General features: G+C 34.7%; 1 protein-coding gene across 1 annotated transcript; it reads left to right on the top strand.

Annotated features, from left to right (window-relative positions):
- Positions 1-72: 72 nt before the first annotated feature.
- NUDT21 (nudix hydrolase 21) lies at positions 73-17621 on the top strand. The gene is made up of 7 exons (XM_003757268.4): positions 73-355; positions 5865-6065; positions 8974-9037; positions 9825-9914; positions 12702-12777; positions 13757-13871; positions 14519-17621. The coding sequence occupies exons 1-7, from the start codon at positions 240-242 to the stop codon at positions 14538-14540; spliced, it is 684 nt and encodes a 227-aa protein (XP_003757316.1). The 5' UTR covers positions 73-239; the 3' UTR covers positions 14541-17621.
- The last annotated feature ends 790 nt before the right edge of the window (positions 17622-18411 follow it).

Genomic DNA, 18411 nt, shown 5'->3' with positions numbered 1-18411 from the left:
GCACTCTGGCTAAGGAGACTAGCTCCCTTCTACTATTCGAGGGAATCGCCTAACGCTGCGGAAGGATAGGTCAGAGCGCACTTCCGGTGAGCGTCGGCTTCCTTCTCTTGCGCCTCCATGTTAATGGCGGTAGCGGTTGCCTCAGTGGGACTCTAATTCGGCCTTGAAAGGGAGTAGCTCTTTCTTTCGGTTTCCGTCTGCCCCAGTCAGCACTCGCGCCCGCGCCCTCCCTCGCCAGCATGTCTGTTGTGCCGCCCAACCGTTCGCAGACGGGCTGGCCCCGGGGTGTGAATCAGTTTGGGAACAAATACATCCAGCAGACCAAGCCTCTCACCCTGGAGCGCACCATCAACCTGTGAGTGACATCCTCAGCATCCTGCTTCTCGGGCCGCGACGTGCTCCCTCCCTTTCCCGCCGTCCCTAACTTCCAGCCACGAGCGCACCTCTGACACCCTTTCGATTTTGTCCTCCCTCTCTCGAAGCGCTCCCCCAACTCCTTTTCCAGAGGCGCGCGCTTTCGGTCCCCCGCGAGTCCCGTGCCCCAGTGGGCTTGGCGCGCTCCCACCTCGCTTTGGCGCGCTCGGCCTTTCACTCTACACGTGGGCGTATCCCAGGCCACCCTCCTCTCCCTGAACTCCCCCTCAACTTAAATGTCAGGTCTAAAGGATTTTTAGGGCATCGCAGACCAGCTTTTAAATCTCTAATGCAGGAAATAGAAGAGGCTTTCAGTCTGTCAATAAGCTTTTCTAAATGCCAGGCTCGGGGCTGAGCCCTGGCCACTCTCCTTGCCCTCGAGCTCACAGCATAATGGGGGGGAGACCTTGTGCAAACATTTCAGTAAACAAACCGCGTACTGAAGTAGCCTTCCTTGGGGAAGGCACGTTATAACACTAAGGAGGTTCGGGAAAGGCTTCCTGTAGAAAGCGGGTTTTAAGCTGGGACTTGAGTCAGGGAAGCCAGGGGGATGAGAAGGGAGAGCATTCCAGGCATGGAAGACTGCCTGAGGAAAGACCCAGTGTTGGGAAATGGAGTATCTTATGTGTAAGGAAGGACTAGGAACTATTGTCACTAGATAGAAGAGTAAGTGGGGGATGTGTAAGGGAGGGGTCAGGCTTGATTATGAAGGGCTTCTCTTACCAGTGGTCGCACCTGGAGTAAATGACCGCATCTGAGAATCATAGACCGTAAAGCCGAAGTTATTCAGTAAACATTTACTAAGCACCTGCTTTGTGCCAGACACTGTGTTAAGTGCTGGGGATACAAAGAAAGCCTACTCTCCAGGAGCTGTCTCATGGAGGGGACCATAAAGCAGCTGTGTACAAAGCACATGCAGGATAATTTGGAGATATTAAGTAGAGGGACAGGACATTCTGTTAACATCTAGTCCAAAATGAGCTTCAGAAAGGGGAATAAATTTTTCCATTAAAAAACTCCATAAAAATAAAACCTTTTCTTAATCTTTGGGCACCTGACTGAGAGAGGCAATAATAGTCAGCTTTTTCTTTCTGGCAGCAAACTCCATTACTTACCACGTTTGCCGTTTATTGTGGGTTCTTTCAGTTGTCCCTGCTTAGACATTTGGTTGAATTGGCAAGTGGGAGGAAGCTTGAGGTCTGTCTTTTTGTCTTTCCTTTCAAGGATATTGCTTTTTCCACTAGGCCAGCATCCTGGCACATTGTACTGCATGTGGTTGCTGTGTGGTACTGCATTGTTGCTATGGGAACACATCATTTCTTTGCTAAGAGATGACTGGTCCTAGAAAAGCATGTATAATACATTCTCCAAAGATTTTTGCTTAAACTTAAAATGCAGATTTTATCAGGAATATAATTCATGTTTGGAATCTCATCCCAATAAATGGGCAGCACACATTTTTACTAGTCAGTGAGTGAGTGTGCATATCATTTAGTGAGAATTACTGTTCATTTTGCTATTTACTTAATACAAAGTTGACATAAATGTAAGCACTTATTTCTAATGGAAAAAGTAAGGCTCCTAAATTTGCATTTGGTTAAGAAATAAAAGATGATCCTTGTACAGAACTTAGAGGTTAGCTTCTGTCTTTGGTATTTTGACTAAAATGTAATCTACTAATTTTTATCTCAACAATATGAAAATTATACTTAGAGCTATTGTCAGACCACCAAACCTGAAAGCATTCAAATTGAACTGCTTAATCTTTTCTGAGAGGATGGTCAGAATTAATGATCACTAATAACCTTTCAGTTCTGGTGCTATGAAAATAAATTTGTGGGCTAATCTGAAAATGGTGAACATTTATAACATTTACATGAGAATATGCATTCTCATTTCTAAAAAAGTGACAATTTTGGAAAACAATTTTTTTTAAATTTTTTTGGGTACTGACTATATTCAGAAATATTTGTTGTTTAAGTAGGGGCAGTTTTTCATCCTTCTGGATAGGCAAGAAACATGCTAAATGAAAATAAGCTTCATCCTTTGTTTCTTTCCTTTTATTCCTTGTCATTGTTGAGTTTTTTCTGTTGTGTTCTACCTTTGTGACCCCATTTGGGGTTTTCTTGACAAAGGTATTGTAATGGTTTGCCATTTCCTTCTTTAGCTCATTTTATAGGTGAAGAAACTGAGGCAAACACAGCTAGAAAGATGAATCTTCAGGCATGGCACTCTAATTCAGTGCTCCAACTAGTTGCCCCTCAAAAGAATGTAGGTAAAAAATATTACTTAAAGTGCCTTTTAAGATTAGGTTTTATAACTGGTGTTTTGATCTTTAATTTTTCACTTTCATGTCCTTATAGGGGAATAGGGACACATCTTGCACTGTTGCTATATAACAAACATGTCTAACTAAAGATGATGTTGAGCCTTCTAACCAAATATCAGTTACATGTGGGAGTGAATTTTGCTAATTTGAAGTAAGAAAGTATGTGACATAATTTAAGAATATCATGGTATTTGGTTTTAGACTTCTATTTGGGGGCGTTAGAGTTTTGAATTAGGAACACAATGTGTTACCTTGCTAGTAAATACAATTTTTGGTAACTCATTAAGAATGAATGTCTAAAGCAAAAACACCTCCCTTTCTCCACCAAAAAAATATGGAACAGTTGGATTGAGGAGCCAGCTGCAGTTAGAGAGGATAAGAACTGTAAGATCCTACATTTTTAAAATTTTCCTCCAGAAATATTGAATTTATCACTGTTTGACATGGGGGAGTGGTACATCCGTGATTTGGAATAAAGCAGTTCCTTACTCCATTCCCTCCTGGCCTCCCTCCATCTTGCTCCTGCCCTCAGTAGTTGACTTGCCCTTGCTCAGGCAATCACTTTGTGTCAGAAGCATGACTTGAACCCAGATCTTCCTGACTCCTTTGCCAGTTCTCCATCCACTAAATTGCTAGGTGATGCAGTAGATTGTGAGCTGGATCTGGAGTTAGAAAGGCCTGACTTAAAATATAGCCTCAGACATGTGTCTCAGGACAAATTACTTTAATGGGCTCTCCCTGTTTCCTTATTTGTAAAATAAGGATAATGATAGCACCTACTTCTGAAGGAGGTTAAAATGAGGTAACACATATAAAGTCCTTTGCAAACCTTAAAGGCTCTATAAATACTATTATTATTGCTATTACTATTACCACTTTTAAGATGCCTTTGTGTGTAGTGAATCAACCCTCTGTAAGAGAGCTTTTTGGAGGTGTGGGTATTTCCTGGGCTTGATTGTATGGGTTTATAATTTGGTCCAAAGGGGCTAAAAAATTTAAAATGGCTTGTAAGCTGGAAAGAGAACTTGGAGAGAGAATTCAGGATGAATCGATCCAAAAATAGAGTGGTTTGAGAAGTATCCTTTGTTTTTTTTTTTGTTTGTTTGTTTGTTTTTGCTTTTTAAATATATAAAAAGATAGTTTTCAGCATTCACCTTTGCAAAACCTTGTGTTCCGATTTTTTTCTCCCTTCCTCCTCCTCCCCCAGCAAGCAATTTAATATAGGTTAAACATGTGCAATTCTTCTAAACATATTTCCATATTCTTCATGCTGTGCAAGAAAAATCACATCAAAAAGGAAAAATAAAATACAAGAAAATTTTAAAAAGCAAACAAACAACAACAAAAAGATGAAAATACTATACTTTGAGCCATATTCGGTCTCCATAGTTACCTTTCTAGATTTGGATGTTACGTTCTATCTCAAATTTATTGGATTGCCTTGAATCCCTTCATTGTTGAAAAAAGCCAAGTCTATCACAGTTAATTGTCACATAATCTTGTGCTCTTGGTTCTACTCACTTCACTTAGCATCATATTCTTTCAGAAAAGCTTAATAAAAGTATAAATAAAAATGGAAAAGAGTACAGAAGAATGAAACTGCTGATGGAGTTGGCATGGTTCAGCTGAGAAAATCTGAGGAGTTTATGGATATAGTGCTTAACCAGGGGAGAGCTTTTTCTGTACACTAGCCCAGTTTGTGAGGAAATTACCTATTGATTTCACCCTGAAACTACAGTGGATCAGATCTAAGAAAACGATGTTTTAGATTTAAAGGGCTGCAATAGTTCCTGCTATGCCAGTAGATAGAAGTAGGATGAAGAAAATAATTTTCAGCAGTTACCAGGGTTGGACAAAGGAAGAAAGGATGGAAAATGAGAAATTGAGGTTTACCTCTCAAATAAATTTTACTTTTTTTTTTTTTAATAGCCTTTTATTTACAGGATATATGCATGGGTAACTTTACAGCATTAACAATTGCCAAACCTCTTGTTCCAATTTTTCACCTCTTACCCCCCCACCCCCTCCCCTAGATGGCAGGATGACCAGTAGATATTAAATTCAAATAAATTTTACACCAAAATCACTCTGGTTAAGCTTTTGTACATTTCAACTTGATTTCATGTGGTGGAAAGAGTGTAGCTAAAGAATCAAAAATTGGGAAAAGATATAAATTCACAGATAAAGTTTTTTAAGGAACAATTTTCTCCTTTGAAGCTTTGGTCTTAGTAGAAAATCATTAGACAAATGGTGATTGAGAAGTTCATTAGGACAACTTCCTTTTGGAGAAAAATGATCCCATTTTGGCAGAGTACTTTATTGACCCTAATGTCCCTGAGAAATTCTCAAATGAACTAAAGAAGAGATAGATGTTCTTTGATTTAGAAGGTTGGGATTTCTCTATAGGATTACTTCTAAACTTTATAATAATTAACTAGTCCTGTCCTCTGCAGCATAACATTTACAACAGAACTAAGCAGACCAATTTGGATAGCACTTGAGAGCTATTTTATAATGGAACTAGATTATATGTCCATGTATAGGAGTCCAGTAGATACCCAGCACCTACTCTACAAAGTAAGAGGCAGACAGCATAATATGGAAAAGAGAAAGCCAAGAAAACCTAACTGGGTTCAAATTCAGTCTTTTCTATATAATAGCTGTGTGACCATGGGCCAGTCACTTAACCTTTCAGTGCTCCCAGAAAACTCTTTAAAGGTTATCCCAGAATGCTGCATCAGTTGAATGTTTCCCCACAAATATTTCTCAGTATTAATGGAATCATGAGTCCCATCCAGATTTGTGTATTGTGTATATGTTGTATATAGCATATATGTATATAGAAATTATAAGCATGCATACTTAATATAATATATAGTCCCATGTGACACTAGCTGTGCCAGTTATTTAATGTCCCTGAGCTTCATCTTCTAGGATTGTAGAATCTGCCTCATTGTGTGGTTGTGGGGGATGATAATGGGATGTTAAGGTCTGCAAAAAAATAAAAGTCCTATAGAAAGCCAGTTTTTAATTAGCAAGCCAATTTCATGAGATGTTACTATATAGTAGTAGATTGTTGTGAACTATCATTTTCAGGTTATGCACTTTGTTTTGTTTGCAGATATCCACTTACAAATTATACTTTTGGTACAAAAGAGCCCCTTTATGAAAAGGACAGCTCTGTTGCAGCTCGATTTCAGCGAATGAGGGAGGAATTTGACAAGATTGGAATGAGGCGGACTGTAGAGGGTGTTCTGATTGTGCATGAGCACCGGTTACCTCATGTATTACTCCTGCAACTGGGCACAACTTTTTTCAAGCTGTAAGTGTTTGGAAATTGATAATCAAGTTCCCATTAACAAAATGCTATATAATACAACTTGTAAAGTATTAGCATCCTTGCAAAACCTTGGGTTACATATTTTCTCTCCCCTGGACAGCAAGTTAATATAAGTTAAACATGTGCAGTTCTTTTAAACATGTTTCTACATTCATCATACTGTGCAAGAATAATCTGAACAAAAGGGGGGAAATGAAAAAAAAAAAAAGAAAACAAAAAAAGATGCAAAGAACAACAAAAAAAGGTGAAAATATTGTGCTGTGATTCACATTCAGTCTCCATAGTCCTCTGGATGTGGATAGCTCTTTCCATCACAAGTCTATTGTAATTGCCTTATTGTTGAAAAGAGCCAAGTCTATCACAGTTAATCATTACATAATCTTGATGTTGCTGTGTACAATGTTCTCTTGGTTTTGCTTACTTCACTTAGCATCAGTTCATGTAAGTCTCTACAGACTTTACTGAAATCATCCTGCTCATCCATTTCTTATGAGCAGTAGTATTTCATTATATTCACATACCATAACTTATTCAGCCATTCCCCAACTGATGCTGCCCTGCTTTTTAAATAATAGAATACATAGTTCATTTCGGTTTATCACCAATATTAGAGATTCAACCTTATTGACGTGTTCTTTAAAATGGATTTTTCCAAGTTTAATCATGATACTTAATTGTATTACTTTTCATATGAACAACATATGAAATTTTTATCTGAAGATGAATGGTTTCCCTATTCTCCAAATATCATGGGATTTTGTTTGTAATATTTGTTTTTAAAAAGGTTTATCTTTACTATTTAGGTTGATAATATTTCATGCCACATGAAAATGTTTGGCCAGTAGCTATTCAACCTGACTGCTAGAAGGAAAAGTTACCATTGGTGATACTTAGAACTAGTTGTTACATTGCAGTGAAAAAATTGAGCACAGCAGCCTTACTGTTATATTTTCCTTATTTCTGCTTGTCACTGTATCCTCAAGTGAGAAAAAAATGGGATGGGCAGGTGACTTGTAGACAGATTTTTTTTTGTTTGGAAGGCTGGCATACATATTGAGATTTGTTTGAAAAGATATTTAAAATGCTGAAATGTTTGTTTTATGTTGTCTGAATGTTCAGTTTTCTAGAATCCTTAAATTATTTTTAATTTTGATCAAGTTTATTATTTCAACTTCTAAATAGAAGAGGTAGTCAATAAGCATTTGTTAAGCACTGTATGCAGGACACTGTTGAATGCTAGGGATTCAAAGAAAGGCAAAAACAAGGAACACATTTTGGAGGGGAGGAGATGTAGGAATGTGAATAAGTAGATACCTGTGAGATCTGTTCAGCCTGAATGGAATGTAATATGGCAGGGCAGGGTACCACCAACTGGGAAATTGAGAAGGGCTTCCTGCTAAAGGTCAAATTTAAACTAACTCTTGAAGGGAGACCAACAGGCAGAGGTAAAGAAGAAAAAGAGAATTCAAGGTATGAGAGAAAGTGTAGTGGTATGCTTGAGAAAATGGCAAGTAGCTGATTCTGGAGCTAATAGGGAGACACTAGAACTCACTGAACAATAGAAATGAGGTGGCCAGACCTACGCTTTAGAAAAATCTCTTTTGCAGTGAAATAGAGGCTAGATGGGAGTAGGGAGAGACAAGGCAGGAAAACTAGGTAATAGAGAGCAATTGTTGTAGTTCAAGTAAGGTGATGATCACCTGTGTGAGTGGAGAAAAGGGGACAACTACCAGAGATGTTACTAAGGTAGAAATACCATTGACAAAATTTGTCAGTGGATTGGGTATGTGGGTATGAGAGAATGAGAAATAAAGGAAAATACCAAATGGTAAGCATCATGATTGAGAGGATGGTGATAATCTCAAAAGGAATAGAGGAGTTAGAAAGGAAGGTAGATTTTGGAGATGCCTAAGAAATTTTTGAATCAAGTTATCCAAAAGGTAGTTAGTGATGAAAAACTGTAAGATGCTAGGGCTGTATTCAGGATATCTCAAAAGTCTTGGTATAGTGTTGCATTATTAAATAAGGGTAAAACATTAATGGCATAAAATATTTAAATCTTAAAGCCAAACTTAGGCTTTTGGGACATTGAGTGCTTTTGAGAATTAGAAGATAGTTGAACTTTGATCATCAAGTGAGAAAGCATAGAAAAAGGACAGAGCCTTGAGAACATTGGTGCTTTAGAACCAGCAAAGGAGCACATGGACAGTTAGGACTCTAAAGAGAAAGCAATGTCATAAAAATCTGGAGAGAAGAGTATAAATTAGTAGATGCAGGAACAAAAAAGGTCTTTAGATTTTGAAGTAAAGAGGTAGGCATATTTCAATTGAATGATAAGATTGCCGGCATATTACATAGGATTTTTAAAAAGTGAAATGAGAGGAGGGGAACCACTTAGTATTGGTAGCTTTCTCAGAGATTTAGTCAAGAAAGGAAGTAGAAATACTTTTATATTGTTATATATAGGATATTTGTAGTGAGGAAGTTAGATCAAGTGTTTTTTAAGAATGGGAGAGCCAGAGGCATGTTTCCAAATAGCTAGACAGGTACCAGTAGGAAGAGATAAAGGATAATCAGGAGAATGGGGGTGGGAAAGAAGTCTGACTGGAGAAATCAGAAGGGGGATACATATAATAACATATAATATAACATAATAACAAGGTTTACCTTAGCAATAAGAAGAGCCACCTCTGTCTCTAGACCAGAGTGAAGGAAGAGATAAGAATACTGTAACTTCTTCACAATGTTCTTCTGAATATTTTAAGACTTGGTATTTAAAACATAGTTATATTTTATTTGGAAATTAAAATTTCATTCTTGTGCTTCCTTGGACAAGACAACTGTGCAGAATTTTTGTTAAAATTTTGTATGATTGACTATCATTTCACAGACCTGGTGGTGAACTTAATCCAGGAGAAGATGAAGTAGAAGGACTCAAACGTTTAATGACAGAGGTATTTTCTTTTATTTCACTATTTTAATACAAACACTGTCAAATTGGTGAGTAATTGTCATTCATATTCGAATGGCTTAGATTTATTTGGAATTTTTGTTTCATTGAAGTTTTAATTTTCATTGAATAAAATTTAACAACAGAAGATAGGAATTTTTAAATTTTTACTCTTTTCATTCTCTCTCAATAATAATTGATTCTAAATTTCTTAACTAAAAGATATTTTAGTGACACTGAATACTTTATTATTGAAAGCACAGTTACTCTTAGAATTTGTTCTAGGTTAGATTTTTATTTAAGAAAAGGTATCAGATTATCGTTTGTTTGGCAAAATGAAAAAGCATATTTCTGTGCTGGTTGGACAGAAGTTCTTTAATGTATCTGAAACACACTTTGGATGAATATAGTGAAAAATATGATATGGCCACTTGTTTGCACTAGTTGAAATGGTTGATTTATAGAAACCATAAATAAAAGAAAGTGCCCAGTAGGAAAAAAATCTCAGACAATTGGCTGGCTTAAAAGAGTGACCATCTCCATAATTTTGTCATATAATTAGAAAAGAGTAATAGATTTGTTTCTCAAGCAGTCATTTAGGATTATTCAGTTTGAACTAATTATGAATGCTATGGGATTGATAGGACAAAATAAACAGGCAAAATCCTTTAGAAAGGACAAATTGTTAGTAGAGAATCTTTAATCATATACTTCCTACCAGTGATGTTGTTAGAAGTGACTCATAATGTTTTAACTTTTTACTAACTGTAATTTTTTTTTTTTTTTAATAGATACTGGGACGTCAAGATGGAGTTCTGCAAGACTGGGTCATTGATGATTGCATTGGTAACTGGTGGAGACCAAATTTTGAACCCCCACAGGTCAGTGTCTTAATTTATATTTGTTGGGCATTTGGGGCTTAATGTAAGTTCTTCTTTTCAGCCATTTTCAGATAACTGTAATATAATTTTAAATTGTGCAAAAAAAGTGACTAAAATGTCCTCCTTACCCTTTACACCAGAGATTCCACTGCTGGCATATCCAAGGAGGTGAGTAATACAAGAAAGATCCACTATATACCAACATACTTATAACAACATTTTCCTTGGTGACTAGGAATTAAAATCAGTAAATATTTGGGGAATAGCCACACAAAATTATAGCACAATGAATATAGTAGGATAGTTGTGTGCAACAAGAAAGGAGATATATGAAGAGAAAAGCAAAGGAAAATTTACCTGAATTGGTATAAAGTGAATAAGCACAAGAAAAACAGGCTACACGATGATTATCATCCAAATAGAATGACAGTAATGGGAATGGAATACCAAAAAAGTGTAATGTGACCAATCTTGACTCCAAAGTAGATATAAAAATATGCCTCCTTCAGAAGGAAGGAAGTTAGGGTGTGGAATATCACATATAATGTAAGATGTGATGAATGTGTTGTTTAACTTTGCTTATTAAGAAAAAAAATTATAAGGGATGCTATCTGGGGAGTGAGTGGTTGGAGTATATTTTGGAAAGTTTAGGTGATGTTAAAACAAAAGATTTTTCTTCAAATGGCTAAAGCAAAGGTGATTTCTTCTTAAAAAGAGTACCATTAATATTTCTTTGAATGTTAACAAGACAATTAATTTAATGCTGTGTGCATTAACTGGTGAATTATATTTTTTTCCTATTACTATAGTTAAATATTACATTGTCTTTTTTCTTTTAAACTTCTGTTGAAATCTTTTTGTATTACCTTCATTCTGGTATATATCTCTCAGCCATCTCCTACACAGTGATTCATTGTAATAAAAAGAATTTTTAAAAGGGAAAGGGGAACAATTCATCAAAACTAATAAGAACATCAGCTCTGTCAGTGTATGCAGTATTCACACCCAATGGAAAGAAGTACATTTCTCTATATCTTTGGAGATAATCTTGGCTTATCTGTTTTCTTCCTACCTTTGGGGTATTTTATCTCTGAAACTGAGACTTAAGATTGTGTTTGATTTTTGCTTAGGATTTCTTCCCTGAACCTCTTTCCTAACTTCCTACTCTACTCTTTTATGGGAAGGTTGTTACTGCTTACTATTTGGTGAATTCTCTGAAAGTAGTAATTTGGCAAAGTGGGAGATAGGATGATTTTTCCAGTAAGGAGATCTTGAAATGTTTGTCATGTTCCTGATTAAAGAAAGTCTTCAAAAACTGAATCTTGTTTGAGCTTTCAGGGTACTTCCTAAATGTGCTAATGATACTACTAATTCAGACTTGCCATATATGTCAATTATATCTTGTCCTCAAGAAAGTGGAAATGCAAACTTAAGAAGAAAAGTGTTTATGTAAAAATACTCCTTAAATTCTTTTCATATAGAAATATCCCTTAAATTCAAAATTTCCTTTAAGAGCAATGGCTCAGTTTTGTCCTATTAATGAAAATTCCCTGAGAAAATTAGAGATGTCAGAAAGATCAAAGGATAAAAGTGGAAAGGTCTAGCCTTAGAGTATTAAGCTTAAGTTCAAATTTGGAATGTGTACTTAGTATATTGTCTGGTCCTTAAGAGTGCATGGTATATAATACTCTATTTTGTCTATATCCTTCCCCATGGAAGATTTTTTTGTACAAGTGAGAGCAGGTAAAATTTAATAGGAAGAGGAGACTGTCATAAAAGGAAAATATGTAGTTGGGAGGGTGGGGAAGGGAGAAAAGAGAGGGAGGTTACAAGCCACTTTCTATTAACCATGATTTATAGCTTCAGCTATATATATGAACTTAAAATTTTTCTTTTAAACATTAATTGGTAAAACTATCTTTTTACCCATCTGCTGTCTTTCAGTCATTGCTCATTTGCCTAGTTCATGTGACATTTTGAGACCAGGGGGTAAAAATAATTTGCTTTAGGTTATTGCAGAGCAGGGCTAACTCTGGGTAAAATATACTTGGGGAGAGGGGATTGTGAGTGAACCTGTATTATTATTGTGGGAATGCTTCTGGTGAGAAATTTCGATCAATGCAGATTGTTACCGTCTTGAAAGTTACCTGGGGCACCAAGTATGCAGGGTTACACACATGCTGTGACAGGAGAAGGACTTGAACTAGGGTCTTTCAAACTCTTGTTTTGTTTTTTACTGAGGCAGTTGGGGTTAAGTGATTCCCTCAACATCACACAGCTAGTTAGTACTAACTGTCTGAGATCAGATTTGAACTCAGATCCTCCTGATTTCAGGGCTGGTATTCTATACTCTGTGCCACCTAGTTGCCCGGATCTTTATAACTCTTAAGACCAATTCTATCCATTATGCCATGCTGTCTCAAAACTTTTTTTTTTGCTTTAAACATCGGCTTTCTAAGTTCTTTGTGACTTGAATATAAATCATTTTAAATCTCAGTTCCCTCATATATAAAACATAGGTAAATTAAATATAAAGAATCTTCAAAATCTAAAACTCTTTTTTATCCTTGCATAATTTCCTGATGATTATTTCGTAAAGATATTTTAAAACAAGCACATGCACATAAAAATTTTAGAAAATGTAACTTTGTGATAGAGAAATCCTGGGTTTTAAATTGAGTTTTAAAGTCATTAAAAATTTTATTATTTTTCTGAAATCTGGATCTACTGGCTACATATTCAAGTGTTTTTTAGTGATTTATTCTTAATTCTCTTTTGTTGTTTTAGTACCCATATATTCCAGCACATATTACAAAACCTAAAGAGCACAAAAAACTCTTTTTGGTTCAGCTTCAAGAAAAAGGTAAGTGTTTATTTTACTACTAAGACTCAGAATATTTAATTTTAGTTTTTAAAAATTCTTTAGAACTTTGAAGGAAATTAATTTAGAACCTTTGGTAATTTCAAGGCATCAATTCAACATTAAAGAAGCTATCTAATTAACATATATACTAATAATGTATTGTTGATATAGTGATATACTGACTATAGTTGGGATTTCAGAAGGGAGACTTCCTGACTGATGCCAATTCCCTATATATTATTGTACACCTGCCATTCATAAAATATGATAGAAGGAAAAACTAAAGTAACTGGATCTAAATATAGATTACCTTAAAATTGACTAAGCACTGAGTTTGGGCTCTGTAATTGTTCAGACATCAATACTAATTTTCTATAAACTGCATTATTGCTGTTGGAGTAACAGGGAGGACTGTATGGCTTTTCAAACTGATTAATTTTTTAATCTACCATGATGATTATAATTTTAATAAAAATCATTAGGGTATTCTAATTTTTTTTTTTTTGGCTGAGGCAATTGGGATTAAGTGACTTGTCCAGGGTCACATAGTCAGGAAGTGTTAAGTGTCTGAGGCCAGATTTGAACCCAGGAACTCCTGACTTCAGGGCTGGTGCTCTATCCACTAGCTTGCTCGTATTATTCTAACTCTTACAACAAACTGCCATTGATATACTCATGTTTCACATAGATTGCCTGAATTTTTAAAAAATGAATAAAAAAATTCCTCAAGTTGATATTTGTGTTGTTCTATAAGGGCAATTATTTAAAAGCAATAAATAAAAGAAATTACTTAAGAGGCCTTTGAAATAGATTTCCATAATCTTTTCCCAAAAAATGTTTTTGAAAATTTTCTCATTTCATTAAGAAGAAACCAATAAAAACTTACTTTGAAAGTGTTAAAACATTATGCTCTGTCAGTTGCCATTGTGTAGTTTTTTTAAAAAACAACTTGAAAGATTAATTATTTGTTTAATTTTAGCCTTGTTTGCGGTCCCCAAAAATTACAAACTGGTAGCTGCGCCATTGTTTGAATTATATGACAATGCACCAGGATACGGACCTATCATTTCCAGCCTTCCTCAGCTTTTGAGCAGGTAAAGAATATCAGAGTATCATAATACATTGATGTATATTGAAAACTTAGAATGTTCTGAAAAAAATCAAGAAGTAATAATTTTGGTGCATTTTTATTTTAGTGGTCATATTTTAAGTTAGTAAGAAATACATGTAATCATTTAAGTTGCATAGATTAAAACAGTTTACATAAGGAGATAGCTTGCAGCGATTAAAGTGTGTGGTAAACTAAGGATTAAAAACTTTATTTAAAAACATTACATGTGATATTGCAAAACTAGGAAGATGTGTGTCTAAGCAAATTTTAAGGAAATAAATATTTCTATAAATATGCTATCAGCCATTCTTTGCAATTTTTGAAGTAATACTTGACTGGGTTACTTAAGTTAAAGTCCTTAATCAGAGGAAGGAGATACCAAGGTATCTTGTGGAGTATATTAGGTGTCTAAATGTCGAAAAGTAGTTGAATCTGACTATACTTTGTATATTATTCCTGTATTACACATAATGAGTAATGAACTAGTACTTGGGTTTCTCTATGCCTATGTGCTTTAGTGTATTTTTTATGAGAGATATTGGATAACAACTGTTATTTTGTTTTTTAATTTGTGATTAATGAAAATTATCCCATTAATAAAATTTTTTTTTCTTAAAAAAAAAAATTCAGGTTCAATTTTATTTACAACTGAATTCCTGAGTCGTGGAAGAATAAAAGAAGCCGTCTCTGTGAGCACAGCTATACAATGTAGAAGAATAAACAGAATAGGAAGTTTCTTTTTGTTCTCTCTCTCCCCTCCCCCTTCTTTTTTCCCCAAATTGCCTCATACTTTATATTGTTTGCATAGTAAAGTGAATCTGAAGAACTGTCCTAGATAGTGGTGTAAACAAATGTGATAATGTATATTTCACTTTTGGTTCTACCCATACTTTTTGTACAACATTAAACAAAGTGGACCTATTTCTATTTGCATTTTTTACTTTACATTAAATCTTTGCTTTTTAAATCCTTTACAAGGTAAGGATCATAATGCTCCCTTTTAGGCTGGTGGTTATTAATGGGAAACTGGAGACCCTTTTGTAATATCATTCTAGGGGTTCTTGAAGCATAGTCATGTTTTAGGAAAGATTGATGATGAGATTTTTCAGTTACTTCTGAGAACTAGGTTCTCCTCGCGTGGAATCTAAGGATTCTTCAAATAAATTATAGATCCTCAAAAATTTACTTGGAAATTGGTGAAACTACATTTCAGAATTAAAATAAGTCTAAAATGAGACTACTGTTCAATTTTTTATTTAATGAGAAGGTAAGTATGTATGTTGTGATACTTTGTTTAATACAAAAACATGCTATTTAATATGGACCTATTTTTCCAAATTATATTTTAAAACTAGTAAAAAGAGTGACCTATAATGGTTGGTTGACACCCTTTAAAGAACAACAGGTTTTTTATGGTCTTTTTTTTTTCCCACTGGACATTTTGGTGCTTTGAGACATAGGTATAACATCATAATATTAACCAAAATATGTTTGTGTGCAAATGATGAGCACATAATTATGGATATTAACACTGAAAATTTTATTCGTGATATTTTTGTAGTAATCCAGATTAATTTAGCAGTTAAGGAGAGAAGTTAACTTTTTGTATGTTCGAGTAAAAATACATCCATCAAATGAAGACTTTAAAATTTGTGCCTAATTAAGTTTAAATTTATTTGAAAAAGTTTTATGAAGGAAGTACTTTCTCCTAATACAAAATATCTGCTTTTTAAGGATGTGTGCACATGATTAAGATTTTAATATAGAAATTGTTGATGGGCTTTACTGGAACTGAATCAAGAGCCAATTTTAGCAACTAATAGTTAAAGTTTATATAATTAGGTATAAAATTAATATGTAGCTGTAAATTGATCTTATAAATGAATTCTCTTGGGTCCTTAATTATCTCTGATACTTCGTACAGTAATTCTCTGCTAAATAATCCCAGATGTGGGAATTAAGCATTGTTCTAAATTCTTTTTCCAATTGAAAAGCAATGCATTTTTACTTGCTTTTTGCTTAAATTGAAATATTTTTTTCAAAAGAATCCTGTAGAATTGAGTTAAGACCATACTTATGTGCTTTCATGTACTGGAATATCACCTGAAACTTTGATCGTGCTTACTTGCTTTTATGACCAAATAGTGCCATTCATCTGATAAGTCATTCAGGAGTTATGGATTGGCTTTGGGTGCCATCATTATGTACTCAATGTAACTTTGTTGAAGAGTCCCCGTTCAGAAAGGAGGGAGGAAGGGGGAAATTGTTCATTGAAAAAACCATATAGCTAAATTGCTTTTATGTTTACTTGACCTTGTTTCACAGGCAGTACTGTCTATCCCTCTTTTCAATACTGTAGAAAGTTGTAAACTCTACTGTTCTTTGAATAAGCGCATACTTGCTTCAGCAAGGAAAACCATGTATAAACACACCTAGGTCTTTCTTGATGTACTTTTTGAGGAGGGGAGTTCTTTGTGTGTCTGTGGTGTGTGTGTGTGCTTGTGCACGGTTGTGTTGGGTTTTTTTTGTTGTTGTTTTTTTAAATCTCGGTCACATATTTTTTTTTTTTCTAGTTCAGTTGTGTTCTTCATACCTTTAGCATTTACCATGTAGCTACTTCCTGCCTGACCAACAGGATACAATTTAGCCTTTCAATGAACACAGTCATCTTTATATCGGAAGCTGTTGGAGGGGAGGGAGGGAGGGATTGAATTCTGTGAATAGGACTTTATGCCACCTGCATTGAATTAATTTAGCTTTGGATAAATTTAGTTAAATTTTGTTTTAATAGTTAAGTAGTCATTAAAGTTATATAAAATTAGAATTCGATTGGATTGTATTTTTTCCCCCCTCTCTCTCTGAACTTGTTACCATTTATTTGGATAGTGACCACAATTATATAGCTAATTCCAGTCTAGTTCTTTCATATGTTTTCTAGTTCTTGCAGACTTTAAAATCTCCCTTTAAAGGCAACAGATCTGCAGTAAATAAAATCAGGCATATTCCTATGTTAATGTAAAAATTTTCTGAGCATTATTAAGTCTCCATGATATGTGAATTAATAACAGTAAAATGCATGTTCTTTGTATATATTCAATACTAATTTAAAAATTAATAAAATTTACTATAGGCCAGTTGTTAAAATTTCTATTCGGTGAGATTCATTTATCAAGTATTGAGCTCTTACCAGGCAAAAGACAAATTAGATTCCTTGTTTAATAACTGCAATATTGATATATCTTTCAATATTCAAAGAAAGTTTTAATTTTTCTGGCTGTAATAATCAGTGATTTCCAAATAGCACTTAAAAGTATTCAGTAAACTGGGGAGGGAAATCTATATTCATTTGCCTTAAGATGTCTTCAGTGTCAAAAATACCTTTTTATGTGGCTTTTTTAAAATGTTTGATTACAAAAATAAATAGCAAAAGTCTTTAGTAGTCTCTTACAGCTTAGAAGTACTAAGACTTGTGACACTGTATATACTAGGTGACTACAATGTAATATGTTAATTTGGATTCGAAAATGCCAAGTTTAACGTAGTAGATGGAGAAATTTTTCTATGATAAATCACTTTGCCATCCCTATATCTTGCCATTATTTTGTTTTGGTGCTTTAAGTAAAAATTTAACTTTTGAGTACTGCACATGAAGAGAGTGTAACTCAGTTTTCTTAGTGGGCTTATAGTTTTCAATCTTTAGTGAGAAACTATGAAGCTTTCCAAATGACAGCTTGTTTCAAATGAAAATCCTTTCCCAAACTTACAAAAGTATGCAGTTTCTTCAGTTCCTAGATGTTTCTTTGGATATTGGACAATATCCTTGAGATCATATCCTTAGGCAGGGGTCCTTAAACTACGGCCCGAGGGCCAGATGCAGCAGCTGAGGACATTTATCCCCCTCACCCAGGGCTATGAAGTTTCTTTATTTAAAGGCCCACAAAACAGAGTTTTTGTTTTCACTATAGTCTGGCCCTCCAACAGTCCGAGGGACAGTGAACTGGCCCCTTATTTAAAAAGTTTGAGGACCCCTGCTTTAGAGTACCTTTTGAATACCTGATTCCATGAGGTTTAACATTTTTACTAGCTAATAATAGTTGGAATAAATTATACTGATCCCTAAGACAGCTTTAGGAAATTTGCTGCTTTGTGTGTTTTGCCAAAGGAAATTTAAAAAGTCTTTGGAATTATAATAATGAACTCTGCATTTTATTACAGACTATGCTTCATAGTTCTTCCAGTTTATTATTACTCAATCATTTCTTGATTACATTTTAATTAGATTTTTGGTGTTTGCCTGAATCATTTAAAGATAAAAGAAAAAGTCATTTATGAATTGGTCAATAAAATCCATTTTAATGCCATCAATTTGCAAGTCATTTCAACTAGATTGGTTTGTTTTTTTCTGAGAAACTGCTTAAAACCTGACTGCTAAAAGCTAGTACTTCTATGTATAGTCTGTGTTTTAGTGAAAATTGCATTATAAAAGTAGAACTTTTAAGTAGGGAAGAATGTGCCCTGTTAGG

Source organism: Sarcophilus harrisii, chromosome 2 (assembly GCF_902635505.1).
Source record: "Sarcophilus harrisii chromosome 2, mSarHar1.11, whole genome shotgun sequence".
Lineage (NCBI taxonomy): Eukaryota > Metazoa > Chordata > Mammalia > Dasyuromorphia > Dasyuridae > Sarcophilus > Sarcophilus harrisii.
This window is presented reverse-complemented; position numbering and strand designations above follow the sequence as displayed.

Excerpts from the sequence above, each read along its gene's own strand:
- NUDT21 (XM_003757268.4), top strand. The coding sequence starts at position 240 with ATGTCTGTTGTGCCGCCCAACCGTTCGCAGACGGGCTGGCCCCGGGGT. Across the intron at positions 6,066-8,973 it reads GGCACAACTTTTTTCAAGCT|ACCTGGTGGTGAACTTAATC; the intron begins GTAAGTGTTTGG and ends ATCATTTCACAG. Across the intron at positions 9,038-9,824 it reads TCAAACGTTTAATGACAGAG|ATACTGGGACGTCAAGATGG; the intron begins GTATTTTCTTTT and ends TTTTTTTAATAG.